The sequence below is a fragment of the Tachyglossus aculeatus genome, chromosome 2, assembly GCF_015852505.1.
Source record: "Tachyglossus aculeatus isolate mTacAcu1 chromosome 2, mTacAcu1.pri, whole genome shotgun sequence".
NCBI lineage: Eukaryota > Metazoa > Chordata > Mammalia > Monotremata > Tachyglossidae > Tachyglossus > Tachyglossus aculeatus.
The window spans coordinates 69765506-69789272 of NC_052067.1; the positions used below are offsets into that span (position 1 = coordinate 69765506).

At 43.1% G+C, this 23767-nt stretch overlaps 1 protein-coding gene across 1 annotated transcript in view; it reads right to left on the bottom strand.

Annotated features, from left to right (window-relative positions):
* Positions 1 to 237: 237 nt before the first annotated feature.
* The window catches only part of SASH1 (SAM and SH3 domain containing 1), a 205066-nt gene continuing 181536 nt past the window's right edge, over positions 238 to 23767 (bottom strand). Inside the window, exons 13-20 of the mRNA XM_038761304.1 lie at positions 23401 to 23536; positions 21714 to 21883; positions 19839 to 20048; positions 18739 to 18889; positions 15156 to 15269; positions 6673 to 7808; positions 5034 to 5165; positions 238 to 3693 (exon numbers count right to left, since the gene is read on the bottom strand). Coding sequence (XP_038617232.1) covers positions 3430 to 3693; positions 5034 to 5165; positions 6673 to 7808; positions 15156 to 15269; positions 18739 to 18889; positions 19839 to 20048; positions 21714 to 21883; positions 23401 to 23536 — 2313 coding nt within the window. The 3' untranslated portion in view covers positions 238 to 3429. The remainder of the gene's footprint in view (positions 3694 to 5033; positions 5166 to 6672; positions 7809 to 15155; positions 15270 to 18738; positions 18890 to 19838; positions 20049 to 21713; positions 21884 to 23400; positions 23537 to 23767) is intronic.

A 23767-nucleotide genomic window follows, 5' to 3' on the forward strand; every position in this document is an offset into this window, starting at 1 on the left:
TATGTGTATGTACATAAATGCTCTGGGGTGCAAATCCAGGTGCAAGGATGATGCTGAAGGGTTTGGGAGAAGAGGAAATGAGTGTTTAGTCAGGAAAAGCCTCTTGGAGAAATTTAGGTGAAAATGTATGCTATCTAAGAGTAGTTGACTAGATTTTGCCTCATGAAAGAGTTAAGATCACTATTTCTGATAGATACCTGTTGAGTCAGCTCTACTGATAAAAAGAATGAGACACAGGCAACTGGAGAAATTTATTTACTTTTTTTTCTATGAACAGTATGACATAATTATAGACAAGTTTTGATACACAGGAAAACCCTTTTGTCCACCATATTTTGCTAAAAGAAACAGCACAATAATCTTTACACATTCATTCTTTTTTTTTTTAACAATACACAGCTTTCTTGGGCGGAAGCAAATTGCAAGAACATATCGGTACTGGTATATTACAGCTACTTACATTGTTTAAGAACAGCAATGGAGAAAAATAAGTTATTTAAATATTGATTTCATATACAGAAAGTGCAACATTGTTAGTTGTTATACGACTTGCTTGACACTTCTTGTTTCCCCTAACGTTGTCAATTGAGAGTAACGGTAACTTGAACTTTCGAGTACTATGCATCGGCAAATAATACAGTATTACTAGTCTGGACAGCGGTGACTTGGTGAATTGACCTCGACTGCTGCACTTGGAGACCATGACTATGCTATAGCATGTAATCGTTTCCCATGCGGCAGTGCTCTCCCTTTCCACCCAAATCCAGGATCAAGGAGAACAGGCCCTCAAGACACTAATGAGGCTTATCAAATCATTTGGCAAAGGGAGAAACATCAGGGGCTGGTTGCATTCCTTGCCAATCAGCTTCTGAAGTCAGAGACTGCCCATCAAGGACATGTAGAATCTTCTCAGGAGTTTTTTTGTGCTTCCCAAAAGCCAACACCATGTGAACCTTTGCTCAGAACTTTATAGTTAGGTAAACTGATTGAAACCTGGATACAGCATTGCTGATGTCTCCTGTAGTCTGTCTGTTGACATCTACAGGCTTGGCCAATTAAAGCTAGGCAGAAGTTCACACAGAGAATTTTAAGGCTGTTGTAGGATCAAGTACAGTGCAAAAGGAGACTGAACAAATACAGAGTATCAAAACCACATAAAAAAGTAATATTTAAAAAAAATCTTCAAATTGAAAAGGCCGTCTCACTGAAATACTTGTGGGTGCGGATTTGACTTTTTCGAGGCAGAGCAATTGTTTCAAAGGCAAAGAAAGCTCTGGAAGTACAGACTGATTCTGTGAATTACTTGAATCCTGATAGTTTTTGCTCTTCAGAGGTATATAGTCTTTAAAACCTCTGGAAAAGCAAATGTTCTTCAGTAATTCAGATGAGGAGGCTTGCTTCCCTGAATTTTGACAAATACAACATAAACTTCTGTCTTGGATCTCACAGGGATTAATATAGAATATATCTGGCTTGATACAGATATAGCTGGTATGTAGCTACTACAGCTATACAGAGGTTATCTCTCTCTCTCTCGCTTGCTCTCTCCCACTCTCACTCTCACTCTCATATTCTTATTTCCAAACTTCATCAAGGCAGGCTGGAGGGATAATTTCTCCACACGTTTTTAAATGTCCCCTCAAATCTTTTCAAATCTACCTAATCATGTGAGCAATCTCCCACTCTTGTGAATTCCAAGTGGTAAACCCTGGGTAAGGCACATGAATGGAAGACTTCAGATCGCTTGCTGGGGAAAATTCTAAAGGTTCAAGGAAAACCTGGTGGCTTTAACTGCTGTCATGCTACATCCCAGCAACTTTCTTTTCATGTGGCATTCCGAAAACCGTTGCCGTTCCTGAGGAACAAACACACTGTTTCCAAGTCTTTATCCCAGGATATGGTCTGGTTTAATTAGCTACGTGGAAACATTCTTCGTTACAGAACAAAACTTTCAAACTTGTCTCATTCATATTCTTCCAGTTTCCTGAGATGCATGCCTAACAGGGTTGAAAGCAAATGAAGAGATGCACTAGATTCAATAGTGAACTTTACTGGGAAATTTATCTTATTTATTTCATTAGTAATTAAAAGTACTAGTCACTTTTAATCAAGTCCCTAGTGCACCATTTCTGTATTTTGAACTCGACGCTTTATGCCTGGTTCAATGCTCATGGTAAAGAGTAAAGAAATGTAGAGTATTAATGACAGTAAAATCATCTAGCTGCAGCTCATATTTCTTGAAGTTTGTTGAAGAGGCCAGAACTAAATGAAATCTTTTACATGTGATAAATCTTTTGAAATTACTTTTCATGTTTTTCGGTCCATATAATACAATGTTTTAAACCACTAGCCATCTCCAAATGAAAAATGGGGGAATTAAATATACTTTGACAATCTAATTCAAAGTGCCACAAAGTTTTTAATCCTGAAACGCATTACTGGGAAATTAAATTAGTTTATGCAGGTGGCTTCCTAGCTAAAACTCAAAGAATTTGGAATGGATATGGTCAGGATACCAAGTCAAAGCTGCAGAAAATTGAGAATAATGATTGACAATATAACAGTACTAAAATGATTAAAATGAAAAGCCATTATTATACATATATATACACACAAGGAATGATGTTTCTGTAAATCTTAGATTGACTCTACTGAACCTTTAGTTAGTCACTATCAACAGAAACCCAGTATAATACTTGTCTCTGAAAAGCACCTCTAAGTACATGGAGTGTGTTCAAATGAAGCACTTCAGAAAGCAAATTTTCTTACGAAATCATCCCAAGTATATTAGATGGAAGTCTAAACTGAGGATTTGGAAATAGTTACAGATCAGTGGAACAATAGTTAGACAACCACTCAAAAGCTTATTTTAAAGAAAATAAAAGCCGATTGCGGGAAGCAGTTACAAAAACGACTCTATTCCCTATCAAAGGAAAAAAAAAGTTCCTGGTGCATTCTGATTTAATGTACCTGAATGACTGGAAGTGGTCAATGCCATAAACTAATTTCAGAGTCTGTTACTTTGGCCTAGCTACAGCCTGTATGGTCCTAAACCTCTCTTTACGGCCCAAGAGGATGATGAAGACATGGGCATTTTAAGCAGGTGGATAGCTCCCCCTTCCCTTGTCCCTACTCCACGCAAGACAAACTTGAGGAACAGCATCTGTGACAAGTTGCACCTTGATTCAAGTGTGCTTCGAAGCAAAATATCTGTCTTAATTCTTTGGGGGTTAGAATACCACACCTCTTTTACCTTGTGGCGGCTCCTCTTGAGAGAGGAAAGATTCCCAGTCCACTAGGAAAGAGATTTTCACTTTTTCATATTCACCTGTTGTCTCCCACTGGGGCCCTGATCTGGAGAAATTGCATCAGAGTAGTAAGCACAGTGAAAGGTGACTCTCATTTGGGCAGCACCAGTTTCACGTCATGTTACATGGCCTCTGGGTTCAGGGGCAGTTTGAAGAGTCTGGCAGCTTCCATGAGCTTTCTTAGGTGTCTCTCCTCTGTGATGCCAGCCTCCTGTAGGCAAGTTTGTGACAGAGAAGGCACTTTGCTCAGCGTGGTGAATCCTGCTTCAGTTAGAGTACTGGCATACATGGGCAGACCGATGGAAATCAGCCAGTCGGAGATGGATGTTATACACCCGGGGGAGACTGGCTTCCTGCAGATTTCAGTGAGTCCTCCACTTGGAATCTGAATAGAGGGAGAGAGGCTAATGTCAAGATTTTCACTCAAAGTCACACTTGGCTAATTGTCTCCATCCTATTTTTCCACAAAATGAATGCCGCCAATCTTTGTTCTGACGAGATAAATCGAGGCATTTCCTGAGCTCCTAGCATGTTTTGGAGAAGCAGTGTGGCTCAGTGGAAAGAGCCTGGGTTTGGGAGTCAGAGGTCATGGGTTCTAATCCCGGCTCCGCCACTAGTCAGCTATGTGACTTTGGGCAAGTCACTTGATTTCTCTGTGCCTCAGTTACCTCATCTGTAAAATGGGGATGAAGACTGTGAGCCCCATGTGGAACAACCTGATTACCTTGTATCCTCCCAGCAATTAGGACAGTGCTTTGCACATGGTAAGTACTTAACAAATACCATCATTATAATTATTATGCTTTTTGTGGGTTGCAAAGTGTGACGGTGATATGATCAACTGTTTTCCTAAGTGACTTTTGTCATAGCAATCAATCAATCAATCAATCGTATTTATTGAGCGCTTACTATGTGCAGAGCACTGTACTAAGCGCTTGGGAAGTACAAATTGGCATCACATAGAGACAGTCCCTACCCAACAGTGGGCTCACAGTCTAAAATAGCAGCTTTGTGCTTGTCACTTCATCCTTTTCAAAAGATGACTCAAAACTTAGGGGAGAAGGGTGGGGGAAGTAACCCTTCAATATCTACCTAGCATTATTCTAAGGAAATCTGAGAGCTTTTTATGGCTCAAGGAGCCATTTATAGCCACAAGGATAAGACTTAGATAACCTTCTTGGCCAAGTGTTAAGTTTTACAGAACAACCAACAACTAAAACTAGTGGAAAGAGCACAGGCCAGGAAGTCAGAGGATCTGGGTTCTAATCCCAGCTCTGCCACTTGCCTGCTGTGTGACCTTGGGCAAGTCACTAAGCTTCTCTGTGCATTGGTTTCCTCATCTGTAAAATGGGGATTCAATACCTATTCTCTTTCCTATATACACTGTGAAACTCACGTGGGACAGGGACTTTGTCCAACCTAATTAACTTCCATCTGCCCTAGTGTTTAGAACAGTGCTGGACACATAGTAGGTGCTAAATGAAGACTGTAATTCCTTCCCTCATGTTTTCAAGTCTCTTCATTATAAAGCATATGTCCATTCCTGCCAGTATATCTCAGCAGGGTCTTTTTGATGAAACACTAAGTCATGTTGCTAAGGTGATATGGGAAGATTGTACCTGTTTCAGAGTTTGGATAGTTAATATACTGACAGTTTCTAAGTAGCAAGTACCTAGCAAAGTCACGTATTTCATTAAGAAAAATGTGTACGCGCTCTGTACTTACTGCCATGCGATGCTGTTTCCTCAGTTGCTTCACCCGGATTTGGTCCATATTTGTAGCAATGTCCTTCTCAGGTTGATCTAAGTCTTCAGCATATCTCTGGACCAGAGCTTCAGGAATCCCACAGCGTCCATGCTACAAATTTCCAGAGTAGGGAGACCAGGGAATATGAAGACATGATGATAAGTAATATACTTCTACGTACACTCACCAAACACAAAGAAATATAATGGTGTTGACTCTTGGCTATGGTCAAATCAATCAACCAATCAATGGTACTTACTGAATGATTATTGTATGCAGAGCACTGTACTAAAAGATTGGAAGAGTACATATAATAGAGTTTGTAAACATGTTCCCTGTCCATAAGGAGCTTAAAGTCTAGAGGAGGTGCTTACAAAGAACAACGAAAGCTTCACCTAATGCTTTCTTTTCTAGAAAGGATATTTTGGAGGGCTCACCCTCAAGATATAAAAACATCTCTTTCCTAGCTTCCATTTTCTGAATTTTGAAGGGAATTCTTAAACAAATGACAGACATGGACTACAATAGGCATAGAATGAGTCATATCGCTCCACTCCTTTAGCAGTTTTTCAGAGGATAAGTCTCGGTTTAGGGAGCATTTGTACGATGGCAGGCTACAGGCAAAATTATATATAATTTTTGGACAATTCTACTGCTTAGACATGCTATCTGTCCTATGTACTAAAAGTAATTTTTGCAATAAAGGCTCAATCACTGTGATTTTTTTTGAAAGGTAATTAGGAATCAATATTTTCAAAATTCTCCAAATAAAGTTTCAAATTGAAAGTATATGGGCATCTGTAGAATTCTTCCTATGGTATTAGATTTAGTTATAATAATAATGACTTTGGTATTTGTTAAATACTTAATATGTGCCAAGTACTGTATTAAGCACTAAAGTAGTTATAAACTAATTGGGTTGAACAAAGTCCGTATCCCACTGTTAGCTTACAGTCTAAGAAGGGAGAATATTTTTCTTGTCCTATTCTGGGAAATGTTTTGATTTTTCTCTTAAATGAAATATGTTAAACATAAAAGAACTGTGTTGCTTTGGGATATGCTGCCCAGTGTGCCACAAACTCCTTGTTCATCTTTAAATACTAAATAAGTCTATACAAAAGGCAAATCATCTAGGGTTAGAAAATTCACAATAAGAAGGAGGCAGTTTGAAGCTACCTACTCTTTTAAAGAAAACTGCACTGAAATAGCTTCCTCAGAAAGTGACTTAAAATTGGAGCTGGGACAGTGAAGTCCATGAATTTGTGGAGAGAGTTGAAATAACCTGGAAAGGGATCACAATTGTTGAAAGGGAAAGAAGTTTGGGGGAATCTTTCAGTACAAAATCTTTTTTATTTCCTAGGGGTCTTTGAAATGGGAAAACAAACATGTAAAATTAGTGAAAATAAAGTTGATCATTTTCTTATATTTAACATTTGATTTAATAAAGGAAAAAAATACCAATTGAATTTATTGAGTGCTTACTCTGTGCAGAGCCCTGCAGTAAGTGTCTAAGAGAGCAACAGAGTTAGAAGATACAAATCCCCGCTCCCAAGGACTTTACAACCAAAAGAAGCTAGGAACAGAGTATTTTAAGATGGTGGGTGGCTCTTGTCCCTACCTTATCTGAATATGGTTCCTCAGTGAGATCAATCTCCTCAGCTTGTAGCTTATTTTCAATCAGCATTTCCAGATCTACCCCTCTGGCACAAGAGACCTTCCTCGTCAAAGCAGGGCCCAGCCGGACTCCGTGCTCTTGAACACTAGCCGTTTCTGGGAGCTCCGACAGCCAGGGTGGCCGAATGCTCGCTGGAGGGCCGGGCTCCTGCTCTGAGGATGGCCTGCCCGCCGGCACGGAGTGACAGTCAGCAGGGCTACTGGGGCTGCTCTTTTTAACTGGCAGGTATGGGGCACCTGGACAGGGAACAGCCCCAGCGTGAGGCACGGAAAGATGGTGTAGCCCATTGGACAGGCGTTCCCTGCTCTTTTTAGCAGGAACCGGAGGCGGCTGGGAAGGATTTTTGGATTGAGTTCTTAGTTCGTGTGACCCCTTCTGCTCTGTTTCTGCACCTTTTGTGGGTAGCGGGAGATTATTTGTTCCTCCTTGAATTTTTAGGTGGCACGGTAGAGGCATCCTGGTTAAAGCGTGTTTAATTGAAGAAGGGTGGGATTCATAGCTTTTAGGCAGGAGCGGAGGAGGAGTCCCATGCACAGAAGTGCCAGTTGAACAGTCCACTTTCTTTGTTTGTGTCTTCTGAGGTTCAGATGATCTCTTGCTTTGGGTCAGCGGTGGGGCCTCTTCAAGTACGCGGTTCCCAAGAACTGTTCTAGGCTTCCCAGTGGAGGTCATTTTTAGGGGCACCTCTGGCCCGCCCTGATGGGGGGACTCTGTTTCCTTGCCAGGCCCATCGTGTTCAGCATCGGGCTCCCCTTGGAGGTCATCGAGGGAGTGTGATCTTGGCCAGCTCTCCACTGCCTGAGGGCCATCCAGGGCTTCACAGCTCCTACAGATGGAAACGGGTAGGCTTCTGCGGTTTTTCTTTGCCACAGTGGCACAAGGGGGCTGGACGCCACTCTTAGAGGCAGGAGAGGTGTGGATGCCACAGAGTCTGGTTTCCTTCTCTTCCCCCTTTAAAGCTTCTACTGATTTTGTTAAAGGCAGCGTTGGGTAGTTGGCCAGCTGATTTCTGCTGAAGTCCCTAAAATTGGGCTCGGTCGATGATTTGGTGGGCAGAGGTCCAGCCTTCCGAGTCTTGCCTGCAAATCAAAACAATCATTTTCAATGGATTTTTGCCATAAAAAATCCCTAGAGACAATGCTTAAAATAACCCTCTGACAGAACCAAGAGCATTAAGACTTTGTGCTTATTTGATATATTTCAGGAAAGTGGCCTTCTTTCACAAGTTACTGGACGAAGAGTTTTTGGTTTTATTTGTAGGGGTTTCCCAGTGGTTGAAAGGAGATTAACATAACTTTGACCTACCACAACATGTATTGTAAGAGGCAATGGTACAAAGTTTAACGTGAGGCCAGCCTCGTTTGGAAGTCATTGTGGCACAGCGTGCTAGCTCCATTCATTCATTCATTCATTCAATCATATTTATTGACTGCTTACTGTGTGCAGAGCACTGTACTAAGCGCTTGGGAAGTACAAGTCCGCAACATATAGAGATGGTCCCTACCCAATAATGGGCTCACAGTTTAGAACAGGGAGACAGACAACAAAACACAACATGTAGACAGGTGTCAAAATTGTCAGAACAAGTAGAATTAAAGCTATATGCACATCAATAACAAAATAAATAGAATAGTAAATATGCACAAGTAAAATAAATGAGTAATAAATCTGTAAAAATATATACAAGTGCTGTGGGGAGGGGAAGGAGGTAGGGCGGGGGGATGGGGAGGAGGAGAGAAAAAAAGGGCTCAGTCTGGGAAGGCCTACTGGAGGAGGTGAGCTCTCAGTAGGGCTTTGAAGGGAGGAAGAGAGCTAGCTTGGCGACATGTGGAGGAAGGGCATTCCAGGCCGGGGGGGGAACGTGGGCTGGGGGTCGACAGCGGGACAGGCGAGAATGAGGCCCAGTGAGGAGGTTAGTGGCAGAGAAGCGGAAGGTGCAAGCTGGGCTGTAGAAGGAGAGAAGGGAGGTGAGGTAGGAGGGGGCGAGGTGATGGAGAGCCTTGAAGCTGAGAGTGAGGTGTTTCTGATTGATTCATAGGTTGACAGGCAACCACTGTAGGTTTTTGAGGAGGGGAGTGACATGACCAGAGCGTTTCTGTACAAAGATAATCCGGGCCACAGAGTGAAGTATAGACTGAAGTGGGGAGGCCACAGAAACGTGCTTATAGTTAAGCATTTATTAACTATAAGTGCCACACAGTGTGAAGAGCACTGAAAACTTCCTGACCCTTTCCAACCTTCTACCCTTCCTCCTTGCTCACAGGTGTACCAAGCACTGAGATGGGTACAAAATATATATATATATAGCTCAAAGTTCTTGTCCCCGGTGGGTGTCACAGTCAGAGGGGAAGGGAGAACAGGTATTTAGCACCCATTTTACAGAAGGAAAACAAGGCACAGAGTCGTTAAGCAAATTGTCCAATGTAACAGGGCAAGCAAGTGGTGGAGCCACACTAGAACAGGCCTTTTGACTGTTCCACTAGGCCATGTTGCTTCCCTTAAGCCGATGGTCGGAGTACTTTGTAATGATGATGATGTTTTACTCTTACATTAAAACACATAAAAGCATACTGGATTAACAAGAGACACTTCTGGATTTTCATAGTTTGGGTAATAATCTTCAGAAAGCACATATAATTCTTAGTGGGATCCATTTCTTGAATGGCATTATGAATTAAATTCCCAACAAACCCCATCCCCCTTCATCCTCCCTGCCAAAAAAACTCCAATCTAGTTCATCTTCTACACTTGGCAGTGTAAAAGAATGAACAAGAAATGAAATACTGCAGGTGCCATAGCTGCATGAAGGTTTGGGAGTTCATGAAGGTTTTCTTTCTTTGATTTCAGCCCAATTTCAACTTCCTAATATATCTTTCTGGTACAGTTGAAGAGATCTATCTGGGATGTATTAAGGATCTGGCACTGGGATAAATAATGTACACTGATTGCAGTGCTTACCAAATCATGAAATCTGGGCATGTTTAACTGCAATTTTCAAATCTTTTAAACAATTATACGCTTTAGAAAGGATGCTTTTATCCTCTCCTCTCATTTTCCAGGACAGTATTTGCTAGGTTGGAGCAGGAAAAAAAAATGATACGCTGCTTCTAGTCTCCTCCTTAGGAATGGATAGAGTCTGGTTTTGTATTCTGTTTGGGATGGACATGCCTCTTTCAGACGGTATGTTGCCCTAAAACTACTTCTTTATTGAAAATAAATCCTACAGCCTTAGGTAGGAGGAGAAGGAAGGACTTTATTTCTTGAAATGTCATGTTATCTAGGTTTTACTGTGAAGATCATTATAAAATATGCCCAAGAGATTACCTGATCGGTAGAGTTTTCATTGGTTCCAGCCATCAAATACCTTCATAGAGATAAAATGATACACAAGGTACCATCTCTATTGATGCAAGGGATTTAATCTGGAATTAACAACTCAGCAGAATAGGGGGCTGAGGTGATATGAAACCATTGCTTAGTTTCACACAGTTTTTTGGGCCGGGCACTTAGTCTTCCAGTTCCAGGTCTATGGAGATCCTGGACAGAGCCACAGATCAAGGCTTTCTATTCCATTAGATCTTTGAAGTCTTCCTGTTCTACCCCCTTGCTCCACCACACTCAACGAAGCACTGGCATCTCTCTTTAGCAGCCAGTAAGAGGAGAAGGGGAGAAACTGAGGAATAAAGAGATTGCCAAAGGCAAAGAATAATAATGTGTTTCCAGGTGGCAAGTGGTCATCTGAAATAGATTAGAATCCAGTAGTGCCTGCGATTCAACACTGACTCTTGCATCCCACAGACTCAATTTCAATAGGAGTGAATCCCTGGTTAGGACATTTAAATTGAACAATTAATAGGATTTATTGAGCTTTTACTGAGTGCGGAACACTGTAATAAGTGCTTGGGAAAGTATAACACAGAGTTGGTAGACGTGATCCCTGCACCTAAGGAGGTTACAGTCTAGATCACAAGAAAAATGCAACAGAACAGTTCATGCTATAATAGCCTATCTCTCATTTTAATTTTTTTAACAGCTTTTATGCTTGAGAAAAAGGGTTTAGTGGTCAGACCAAGTCAAGGAAGATTGGAGACCTGGAAAATGTTGGTAGAAAGCTCATAAAGTGCTCAGATAATATGTTAGTCCAAAACGATTCTCTGCTTTAATCTCATAAAGTTCTCATGTTCTGATCCCCATTTTAATCTGTTTCAGGGCAGCCAGCTGTTTTACACTGCCACTCCAGTTGGGAGCAAAGAGCTGCAGCACTCCAGCTATGGTCCAGTGATATGGAAGCCGTCTCTGCTGATGAGACGTGGGGACGGTTTGGTTTCTTTCACTACCTCAGCAGTCACGAAGTCAACCCTGTTCCAAGAGTAAGTCTTCTTGCCAACAGAACCTGAACACCCTGGTCAGTCTGCAGGGAGCCATACAAATGTCTTTATGGAAAAAAAACCCCTGCAGAACTGACACATTCCTAAAAACAACTTCCTTTCCTACATACTACCAAGGGCATTTCCTGGGCTGAGATCACTTACACACTTTAGTGGGTAACAATGAAAATAATTAGCTTGAGAATTTTTCCACATGGTTGCTTCTAAAAGTCCTGTTGTTGGTCCAGTGGAAAGAGATCATGGTAAATCAGGATTACAGTGTTGGTACTGCCTGTGGCTGGCTAAATTGGGCAAAGACAGCACGGGCATTGTGGTACACACATCAGCACACTCACTTTTTGCATCCTGTGCCCCAGGATGGACAGAAGGCAGAAGCAGCATGGCCTAGTGGATAGAACACAGGCCTGGGAGCCAATAGGACCTGGGTTCTAATTCCGCTCCACCACTTGTCTGCTGTGTGACCTTAGACAAGTAACATAACTTCCCTGGGCCTCAGTAACCTCATTTGTAAAACAGGGATTAAGACTGTGAGCCCCATTTGGGGCATGGACTGTGTCCAACCTGATTAGCTGGTATCTACCCAGTGCTTAGTACAATGCCTGGATCATAGTAAGTACTCAACAAATACCATTAAAAAAGGGCCCTGAGATGCTGCGTGAGCCACTATTGCTATAATCAATTCCTCTGGGCAGGTTCTCCATCCTGGAGTTTCAGAACCAAGGCTCCTCCATCATTCCCCGTGGGAGACTCCATCAGGGTTGCCTCCTCAGGTAGGACTCCGACCTGGCCCAAGAGCTTGCAGTGCTGCTACCTGAGGTACTGATTCTCTTCACTCTTTACTAAGAATGTGCAATTTAGATTGAGTCTAAGCAGCTGGAGACCAGTGGAAACACGAACAACCCTTGCTTAAGGGGAAGCCTTATTTTCAACAAATCAGTTTGTCCCCTAACTGTAAACAACGGATTCGTTCAAACTTGTCTGATGCCCCCAGCCCTGTCTCCCTGCTGGATGCTGGGGACTGATGGTCTTTTCATTCATTCAATCATATTTATTGAGCGCTTACTGTGTGCAGAGCACTGTACTAAGCGCTTGGGAAGTACAAGTTGGCAACATATAGAGACGGTCCCTACCCAACAATGGGCTCACAGCCTAGAAGGGGGAGACAGACAACAAAACAAAACATGTGGACAGGTGTCAAGTCATCAGAATAAATACAAGTAAAGCTAGATGCAATCATTAACAAAATAAATAGAATAGTAAATATGTACAAGTAAAATAGAGTAATAAATCTGTACAAACATATATATAGGTGCTGTGGGGAGGGGAAGGAGGTAAGGCGGGGGAATGGGGAGGAGGAGAGGAAAAAGGGGGCTCAGTCTGGGAAGGCCTCCTGGAGGAGGTGAGCTCTCAGTAGGGCTTTGAAGGGAGGAAGAGAGCTAGCTTGGTGGATGAGTGGAGGGAGGGCATTTCAGGCCAGGGAGAGGACGTGAGCTGGGGGTCGACGGAGGGACAGGCGAGAACAAGATACAGTGAGGAGGTTAGCGGCAGAGGAGCAGAGGGTGCGGGCTGAGCTGTAGAAGGAGAGAAGGGAGGTGAGGTAGTAGGGGGTGAAGTGATGGAGGTCTTGAGGTCATAGAGTTAAGGAAAAGGGCCCCTCAGATATAATGCAAAGAACCATTATCCTGATGTTGGCCCTTAGTTCCCACTGTTTTCCTTCAGCTCCCAAGCTTCTGGGTCCCTTAAGGCACTGCAGCTTCCTGTCAGTCTTGGAAGCAGCCGGGATGACTTGCTTTCCAGCCTGAAGAAATCACTTCCTAATTGAATTTGAAAACGCAGAGCAGAAGTGATTTCCTCTGGATGGGACAGCAGCAGTCTCACAGATGTGCTGATGGCAGGGTTTCTGGGCCAGGTTTGAAGGTGGGGCATGGGGCTTCATGAATCTTGTCTGCAAGGTGGTAGCTTCTGCTGGCATTAGCTTGTGTCCCAGGTTAGGGTTGCCCCAAATAGACTGGAGTCAGAGGAATGAGATATTTTGAGAGAATTTAGATGCCTGGGACAGATCAGCATGCATACTTTCATTTTCATTGCCATTCCAAAATGTGACCTCCTTTATTCCAAAAATGCCTAGTAAGGTGAACCGTAAGAGTTGAATCCCCCTATCAAAATAGAGGTCTTTGCTTTGCTTTTATTCATTCAATCGTATTTATTGAGCATTACTGCTTGCAAAGCACTGTACTACGCGCTTGACATTCTCACTCAAGCCCCAGTACTTCTGGCTCCTTACTCTGTTGAGTAAATCTGTTGGCTTGAGAGCTTTCATCATAAGATAGCCTTCACTATTTCAAATTTTCATGTTTACATTGTACGCATAAATATATTCTCACTAGAGAAAAAAATAGGTATAAATTAAAGGCTGTTGATAATGCTGGAAGGTAGTAAAACATATCTTTACCCAAAAGTCAGGATTATAAATAATAACACTAATGATAACTGTGTAAGCTCATTATGGGCAGGGAATATGTCTGCTAATTCTGTTGCACTCTACTCTCCCAAGCACTTAGTACAGTGCTCTGCACATAGTAAATGCTCAGTAAATACCATTAGTTGATTGATTGATTGGTATTTAGGTGCTTACTATGGGCCAATACTATACTAAGTATTGGGATAGATTATAGGAAATCGGATCTCACATGAGGCTCATAAAGTAAAGTAGGAGGGAGAACAGAAAACTGAGCAGATTGAGTAGGGAATGGAAAATATCAAAATAGACTTTGAGATAAAACCGTACCCCTCATTTTAAATTAGTATGAACTCTTCCCCCTGGATATATTTTTCACACTGGCTTTTTAAAGTTTTTCCTGTGGTAAAAAGAGAATCTTTTCAGAAAAAACCCCAGCCCAAGGGTCTCCCATCCTTCTCCACTGGATTTAGCTCCTGCAACGTCAAATCCAATACAAAATAGTATTTTTACACAGCAAGCCAATGAGTTTCATTTTTGTCTGGTGGCTATTTTTGTGGAAGAAACAAAAGGCTTAATAGTAAGAAAGACACAAGCACAAAATGCAAAGCAACACTCACACAACACTAAGCTTTCTAAAGAAAGTAGGCAACAATTCTAGGACATTACAAATACTTTATTTTAGTTCAACCAAATTTTCTGAAATGTAATTGCAAAACAAGGACCCTATACTTGAATTTCCCTATAAGGGAAGAAGGAAGGATCACCTACATTTACAATCTTTATTTACATTTTATTAGAATACATCTAACAGCTATACTCTAAGTAGCATTTATTTCACCAGGGCCAAATGGTCTGACTGTCATGCTGTGGCCATTAATCAAGGTGAATTATTTGTTTATTTATAATGGTTAAATATTCTAGGGTAAGCTAAGGTCCCAGGACCAGGGAACATATACCTTTAGAACAAGGAAACATTGACTGGGCCTAAGTAATCTTGCCTCAGACTTATCCTAGCCCTTTCCAATCCAACGGGGAGCACAAAATAGAGGATCTTTCTCAATCTGGAAGTGGAAGAGAGAGTGGTCTCTAGTCTGTAAACTGGTTTTGTGGATTGTGATCATGACAGCCAGCTCTGTTGTACTGTACTCTCCCAAGCACTTAGTGCAGTGCTCTGCACACAGTAAGCGCTCGATGATGATGCTCTCGCTTACATATATGCCGAAAAGCAGAGAGGAACCCTAAATTCAGGAACAGTTCTAACCACCTCTTATAGAAAAGTACAAATAGTTACTTTTTGAGCATCAGTTTTGAGCTCTGCTCCTCTTACTACTTGAACATAGTTTTGGTTTCTGGGAACCCTGCAGAACCCCTGAAGATGGTTGCAAATACTTAAATAGCATCTGGATGGGATTAGAAGACAAGCTGATGCCCAAAGTACTGGCTGGAGTGGAAGAGAAGTACATGCAAGGTAGCGTGGAAGCCAAGCATGCAGCAGTTCTGATAGCTGAAGCACAAATGCACAAAAGCTGCGAGGCCCCAGAGCAGTGCTTGTCAGGGGGCCCCATGGCCTCCATTACCGTTCTCCAGGTTTTCACTGCTCTCATAGCAGCCAGAGTCCCGGGGAGAGCATCCACTCAGGCCCTGGCTGTCGATCAGAAGCTTCTCTTGAGATCCAGACTGGTCACTATTACCTAGAAGAAGATAGAAAACCAGAATGAAATAGAGCCCTCCTAAACTCCTAGGCCCATCAGAAATTAGCATGTTTTAATATGCCTGAGAAAAAAAGTCTCTGGGTTAGAATCAGAGCAGAGGACAAAGTAGAGAATAAGGGATAATCTCAGTGTTTTAAAAAATCATCTGAAAGTCCCCACTAGGAGATGTAATAATAATTGTGGTATTCATTAAGTGTGGTACTATTTGTCAAGCATGATACTAAGCATTGGCGAAAACACAATATATGCAGACTGGACATAATCCCTGACATACGAAAGGTTTACACTCTAATGGGGTGGAAGAAAAGGCATTTCATCCCCACTTTACAGATGAGGAAACTGAGGCACAGAGACGTTGAGCATATAAAAATAATTATCTACAAAAAGTAAGAACCCATAGTAATGTATGAGAACTTGAATTCAAATACCAAGACTTCCACAGGCAAAGAGGTTTTCAGTACCCATTAACCGCGAGTCAACTACAGTAACCTAAGCACTTTGTGGAAGTCAAGAAATACTTCTTGATGACAGAGTGGAATTAATTTATTCAGGCCATTACTTCTAGTGTGTAGAAAAGAGCAGCTGCTTAGAGTTTCCTCCTTCCTTGCAGAATCAGTCCTTTGGGGATTTTTCAGAGCATCATAAGGCTCTTATTTCAAGATCTTTAACTTAGCAGCGGTTACTTTTCTTTCAAACCCAGTTCCCAAAGCGGGATTGACAACCACATCTCATCTCAACAGGAAAAGAAAAGGGTAAAAGTAATTGTGTACACAGAGAAGTGATTGGCTCAATCTTTTTCAAATGCTGGTTGTAATCATTTAGCATCAGTTGAGTTGCAATCTTTTCCTTCAAATTAAGAACCATCAATCTGTGATCATCAAAATAAATAAAAAAATATTGTTCCCAGGAGGATGTCCCACCATACATATCCCATCTGTGCTTATTATTTGTCCATCACCTCTCTCATATGGGAATCATTGAGAGTAAATCCACACTGGTACAAGACTTCTAAAGTGAGAGAGCCTCAAAGGAGGAATCCTCTTATAAAATTAACTAATGCAGAGCAAAATATCCAGGTCCGAGGGAAAAAGTGAAAGAGTCTTATAATTCCTGAAGGGAAAAGTGTCTAAAATGATGTCGCTTACTGGATGTAACTTGGGGCTAAATTAGTATTTTCCAAAGCCTTACATTTAGTAAAGGAGATCACAGCCTGCTCTTGAGTGGTGCTCCCCAAAGGCTTCAGGTCTGGACCTAATGGTGGTATTAAAGACTGAAGCATACTACAACACTCTTGGGAATTTGCATTAGACAATAGGCTTGTCCTTGCTATTGCCCAGATAGGGTTGGCTGTGTGTATTCTGAGCAGTTTTTGGTAAAAGCTAAATTAAAGGAAGCAGTCAGTCAACTGTATTTATTGAGTGCTTACTATGTGCAAAGCACTGTACTAAGTGCTTGGGAGAGTACAATATAACAATAAACAGGCACATTCGCTGCAAAGAATGAGCTTACAATCTAGAGGATCAGGATCAGATGCTTCAGAGCTACGATAATCATCCAATGGCGAGGAGTCAGGCCAAAGCAACTGTCATCCTGCATCCTCTTCTCTGGGGCTAAGAGGAGCCATGACAGTCCTGGTGCTTGCATCTTGTGTCACGAAAGTTGAGCCATACCAAAGGAGCCCCGCAAAAGTGAATGAGCTCAGGAGCTGTGGCCCTTTCCCTCCACCAGAGCCTCTAACCAACTCCTTCCCACATCCCTCCCACATCTGTAACTTTTTAAAAAAAGTTTATGGAGGTTTCTTTGTTCCTCTTTCTCATGTTGTTTGTGAGCTTCTTGAGGACACGGAAGGTGTCCTAAAATAAGACCTATGTCCCCTCAGTGGCTGTGAGAGAGTTTCAATGTGTCAGTCCCAGTTCACTGGCTTTGCTCGAGCTGTTCCCTGTTTTTAAATGGTATGCCATTTTGGCCACTGCCATTTTGCTTAAGGAGTTGATGTATTTTAGATGCACAGACCGAAAGTATTTATCCAAGGCACTGGTCCTGGTCTACTAATTCTGTTTTGTTGATTTTTATGGTATTTGTTAAGTGCTTACTATATGCCAGGCACTATTTTAAGCACTGGGGTAGAGACAAGCTAATCAGGTTGGACGCAGTTCATGCCCTACATAGGGCTCATAGTCTTAATCCCCAATTTACAGTTGAAGGAACTGAGGCACAGAGAAGTGAAGTGACTTACTCAAGGTCACACAGCAGACAGGAGGCCTAACTGGGTTTAGAATCCAGGTCCCTCTGACTCCCAGGACTATGCTATCCACTAGGCCACGCTGCTTCTCTCTCCCAGGCACTTAGTACAGTGCTCTGCATATAGTATTCACTCAGTAAATACCATTGATTCTGGTCTCCTAAAATGGCTGGAAAGAGCACTAATGCTTGGGCGCCATGAGAGATTTCAAAAGGAGGTGGATTCACGTCATTCTGTTTTCAAACTGCTTTTTTATGGTACTGGTTAAGTGCTTACTATGTGTCAAGCACTGTACTAAGCGCTGTGGTACATACAAATTAATCAGCATGGATGCAGTTTCTGTTTCACAGAGGCCTTACAGTGTAAGTGGGAGGGAGAACAGGTATTGAATCCCCATTTTACAGATGAAGAAACAGGCACAGAGAAGTTAAGCGACGTGCCCAAGGTCACACAGCAGGCCAGTGGCAGAGCTGAGCTTAGAACCTGGGTCCTCTGACTCGCAGGCCCATGCTCTTTCCATTAGGCCATGCTGCTTCCGTACTACCACACTTCATTCTTTCACCCTTCCCAAGGGAGAGAGGGGACTTGGAAAGAGATTCCTATCCTACTCAATGCTTGGGTCCAGCCAAAATGCTCACTTGACTCCCCCATCGCCCCCCAAGTTCCGGGACCCCCTCTTCATTATTAGATCAGTGGGAGCTCCTCAGCCTGGAGGGTAGCCCGGTTAAGGCCCTCTCCCTTTCCACACCCCATACAGTGCAGAAATGACTTTCTTTTTCCACTGACTTGCTTTTCCAAGAGTGCTTCCTGATACCCACTACTTCTGCAAGGAGTTCTGTAGCAGCATGCATCATTCTCTCTTGACAGCAATGATACTTGAACCTATGAACCCAAGCCACAAGCCTCACAGCATTCTGCCCTGAAATTACATTCTCTCTCAGAATACAGTCAACCAAAGCCATCCAAAGGTCAATATAGGGATCCCACATGAATCAAAAGGCATTAGCTAGGTCACCCACAGCTCTAGTATTCAGTGTTCAATCACCCTGAAATATTTTTAGACTTGAACTGGCATAGAGAAAATGGCCAATACAGAAAATATTAAGCAATTAAGGAATGAAAATTCAAGAAATTAGTTGGGTGGAATTCCACAAACCAATGAAGTAAACCACAATCTAAAGAGGAGGTAAGAAATGGCTCACTCACTATCATATTCCTGTAACAGCTCCACTGCGGTTAAGAGAACAGCTCGGTGTTCAGGATCTCTAATGTTCAACTCATCCAAGTCTTCCTCCTCCAGGAGCTTGAAGGTATCCAGGTCTTCATAGCCATTGAACAGGAAAGTGGGCATGTGCTCCTGTCAGAGAAACATGGGGCGCGTCAAACTACATTACCAAAAGTTGGTTTTCTACAGACACCATTCGAACAAACAATACGGTCACGATTAGGTAGGAACTTCTGGCTAATAATAATAATAATGATGATGATGGTATTTGTTAAGTGCTTACTAAATGCCAAGCACTGTTTTAAGCACTGGGGGAGATGCAACATAATCAGGTTGTCCCACGTGGGGCTCACAGTCTTAATCCCCATTTTACAGATGATGTAACTGAGGCACAGAGAAGTTAAGTGACTTGCCCAAAGTCACACAGCTGACAAGTGGCAGAGCTGGAATTAGAACCTGCGAACGCTGACTCTCAAGCCCGGGCTCTTTCCACTAAGCCACGCTGCTTCCAAAAATTGTTTTAATCCCCATTTTACAGATGGGGGAACTGAGGCACAGAGAAGTCAAGTGAGTTGCTCAAAGTCACATAGTTGATCACTGGGGGAGCCGGGATTAGAACCCACGACCTCTGACTCCCAAGCCTGGGCTCTTTCCACTATGCCACGCTGGCTACCATAGGGTAGAGGCAAGCAATAGCGCTGCAGTGAATGGGTGGAGTGAGGAGACTCATTGTGAGCAGTGAATATGTCTGTTTATTGTTATATTGTACTCTCCCAAGCACTTAGTACAGTGCTCTGAACATAGTAAGCACTCAATAAATACAATTGAATGAATTATGAGATGAGGTGGGAGAATCCCAAAAGAAATGTTCCAGCTCAAACTATGTCCCCCAGGACTGATCTCCCCTCTCAGGTTGACAGGACATGCATACACACGTGTCCAAATAGGCAGTTAAAGCTGAAAGGACTAGCTACATCTTGTCCACAAATTGACTACACCCAATGAACTGACTCTTCCTGAAGTCACCAGGCTCCTCCTCCCCTTTCTCACGACAGACGACACGGACTCCAAAATAACTGACTTTTAAGTTGATACGGTCAAGCAGGTCCTCTACGGATTTGGGCTGTGGGGGTCTTCCTTTCTGCCGCCTCCTGTGGGGACGCTTGGGCTTCTCCTCCTCTTCGTTCAGCACATCCACGTAGATGAACTTGAAAGTGCCAACTTTGTTGTTCAACAGGCCCATCCAGGTTCCCATCGGAGGCTTGCTGATAATGTCAATGATGTCGCCTTTCTGCAGACCAGAGAGCAAAAAACCCCCCGTGAGAAGCCCTTCCTTTCAAAATCCACGCAAGTGTCCAAGGACCGTGAAATGATTTGAAAAAGGATTCTGTGATAATACCTACTTCTAAAGGACACTGTTCTAGACCCAACTGATGAGCACATGTCTGAGTCTTGAAATTGTCACATAGGCCATATCAAGCCAACAAGCTGGTGTGGATAAATGTATGTGCAGAAACAGGATCCTGATGGGCGTTGGAGGTTTAGACTGTGAGCCCACTGCTGGGTAGGGACTGTCTCTATATGTTGCCAACTTGTACTTCCCAAGCGCTGAGTACAGTGCTCTGCACACAGTAAGCGCTCAATAAATACGATTGATGATGATGAGGTTTGAAGGTGGTTGCGCTTCAGGGCATGTTGCCAGTCTCATTCTGGAACTGTGAAGACCACGCCACTGGCTTTTGTCTCTCTTTTCTCAGGGCACTGTGCGCAGAGCACTGTAAGTGCTTGGGAGAGTACAAAACAACAGAGTTGGCAGACACATTCCATGCCCACAAATACAGTGTTCTGCACACGGTAAACCCTCTAGCTGTGCTGCCTAGTGGAAAGAGCAAGGGTCTGGGAATTAGAGGACCTGGGTTCTAGTCCTGGCTCCATCACTTCCCTGCTGTATGAACAGGGCAAATCACTTCACTTCTCTGGGGCTGGGTTTCCTCCACTATAAAATGCAGATTTAATACCTGTTCTTCCTCCTATTACTATAAGCCCCATGTGGAACAGGGATGGTCGACCTAACTTATATGTACCCCTACACTTAGAACACTGTTAGCTAATAAGTGCTTCACAAATACCATAAAAATAATTAGATACCATTGACTGATAATGGTTAATGTAACTTCCATGTTATGGGGTATGTCATCTAGGATGGAGGAAGTTAGCTGATGCAGTGAATATAGACTCATTAGCGTGGCTCAATGGAAAGAGCACGGGCTTGGGAGTCAGAAGTCATGGGTTCAAATCCCGGCTCCACCAACTGTCAGCTGTGTGACTTTGAGCAAGTCACTTAACTTCTCTGTGCCTCAGTTACTTCATCTGTGAAATGGGGATGAAGACTGTGAGCCCCATATGGGCAACCTGATCACCTTGTATCCTCCCCAGTGCTTAGAACAGTGCTTTGCACATAGTAAGCGCTTAACAAATGCTATCATTATTATTATCTTGCTCCTTGCTGTACGTAAGCAGTGTGGCCTAATGAGAAGTGTCGAGCCTGGGAGTAAGAGGACCTGGGTTCTAATACTGACTCCTCCACTTGCCTGCTGGATGACCTTGGGTCACAACTTCTCTGGGCCTCAGTTTCCTCATCTTTAAAGTAGAGATTCAATACCTGTTCTCCCTCCTACTTAGACTGTAGATCTCATGCGGGAGAGGGACTGTGCCCAACATGATTAACTAGTATCTACCCCAGGACTTGGTACAATGCTTGGCACGTAGTGAGCGCTTAATGAATACCACCATTGTTATTTGTGGGAGAGATAAGACTTTCCTCTGACTCAGTCCAAACACAGCATCCTAAAGAAGAGACCAGCTTTTTAAACATTTGGTAATACAAAACCAAAGAAAGACTCGATGCAAAACCCAAAAATCTTGCTTTATGACCCTTGGAATTGGGAAACAATACCTTAAGTTTCAGGGAGTCTGTATCATAGGGACTAGGTGTAAAATCAGTGTGCACCCTGGCTCGCCCACAAAACGGCCCACGATAGGGAGGTTCTTCCTCATCTCCATCTTCAGACTTCACGCTCTCCCTGTTACTGGTTGAAGAATCTGTTGTGCTCACCGTCTGGCCACCTAGTGAGCAAATAAACAGGAAGGAAAAGTGGATTAAACATCCATCTAACTATTCTCAGCCAGAGAGCAGTTGATCAGAGATGACTTGAAAAATAGATATATAACGTTACCCTTAGCTAAGTACACACTTTCTCATCAGCTATATCCTAGTTTCCGATTCATAGATTGTAACATATTTATTCTGTTCATCTTTCCAGCCTCCTCCTACCCGCTGTTCTGATATTCTATCCCCCATCGGAAGTTGAGGGCAAGGACTTTGCTTTGTGATACTCAGTGATAATCCTCTCCCAGGTGTTCAAGCAAAACAGAAGACAAATATGGGATGCCCTGTTCTGTCTTGAGCTCTTGGTACAGTGAAAAGAGAGCTGGGGTCGAGGCCCCATTTTACCTGTATCTGGCTAAGGCAGGCAAAGACCACACATGCATTTCACACTGCATGCCTGCCCACCTACTTACTGGTTGCTGTCCATATGCCAGCAGGAACATGACTGGCAGGGATGAGAGAGTATGAGTGATGCTACCCAGGCCACTGCTATTATAATCTATTCCTCTGCACAAGCTCTCAGTCCCAAAACCGAGGCGCAGCCACCGTTCCTGACAGGAAGCTCCACCTAATAGTCAGAGCACTGGAAACGCTGGAATTCTGGCGGCCAGTCTTAAGTCAGGGGGCAGGGCTAAATGCTTTTTTACTTACTTGTTGAACTCCCACCTTGTGACTCATTAAGCACATAATAGTATTGTAAGCGTGGGGATAGTCATTTTAAATTCCAAATTGTTTTTTTTTTAAACTGCTCTGTTTTTGAGAGACAGTTATGTCTTCCTCCCAAACTTTATTTTGGGAAGAGCAGTCTTGGGGGGTAGTGGAAAAACAAACTCAAAAGAAACCTCCCTTTCTCAGAGCCAAACCAGCTTCCAAAATCTTTAATGCCAACCCATCCAAATTCACCCCAGCCTTTTCCACGCAGTCTGTAGTGGTTGTGCATCTGATGACCAGCAGTTCCTGGGCGGTGGGGTGCAGTTTTTAGTTCTTATTAAAATTGTCTGCTGTTATCTGATCTCCTTGAAGTTCATTCCAATTACTGCCAAACCCTTGCAACCTCACATGGGGGGAAATCTCACTGACCTTTCTCACTGGGTATTCTACTGATGGCTATAATTGAACTACTGAGAATCCTTGTAGGCTCAGGAAAGCTCTGGAGAGACACCAGAGGCTCCCAGGAGGTCAACTATCATTTTTTCCCTCCTCCTTCTCAGAAAGAATGAAGGAGGCAAGCTTGCGTGGGGTTAGTAAAGAAACGCTTGAAGCAGGGGTGGCCTCTTGGTTCTTAATGGAAGTTCTGGAATGAAACCTAAAATCCCCAATGCTGCTAGCTGTTAATGACTTAGCCATTGGCATATCTGATTTGCATCACAGTCCTTTGAGGGCCTGATGTTTATTGTGGAAACTCCAAAATCCCAGACCTGAGGCAAACACGTAGAAGCCCAAGAAAAGCAAGTAGATTAGAAACTGAACTCACTCATCGAACTCTGGCCACTCAGAGAACTCCTCAGGCTCTCCACTGAACCACCTGCTTTCAGCTTGGGCTTGTCCAGGGAATCCGTATCGGGCTGAGCAGGTTGAGGGGAACCGGGCATTCCATGAGGGCTGCAGTCCTAAAATGGATCAAAGCAAACATGGTTCTCAAGGCTGGAAGGAATTAGTCCTTCCCAGAACCTCAGCCTGTCAGACACATCTCAGACCTTAAGATGTGTCTCTAGGCTGCTTAGAGTCAATGTCTACCATCACCCCCTTCCCCAGTTGTACCCTTGAAGTAACTGTTTCCTGCAGTCAGTGAACTATGCTGAGAATCGCTACTGGCATATTTGGTCTGCTCCAACGGACGT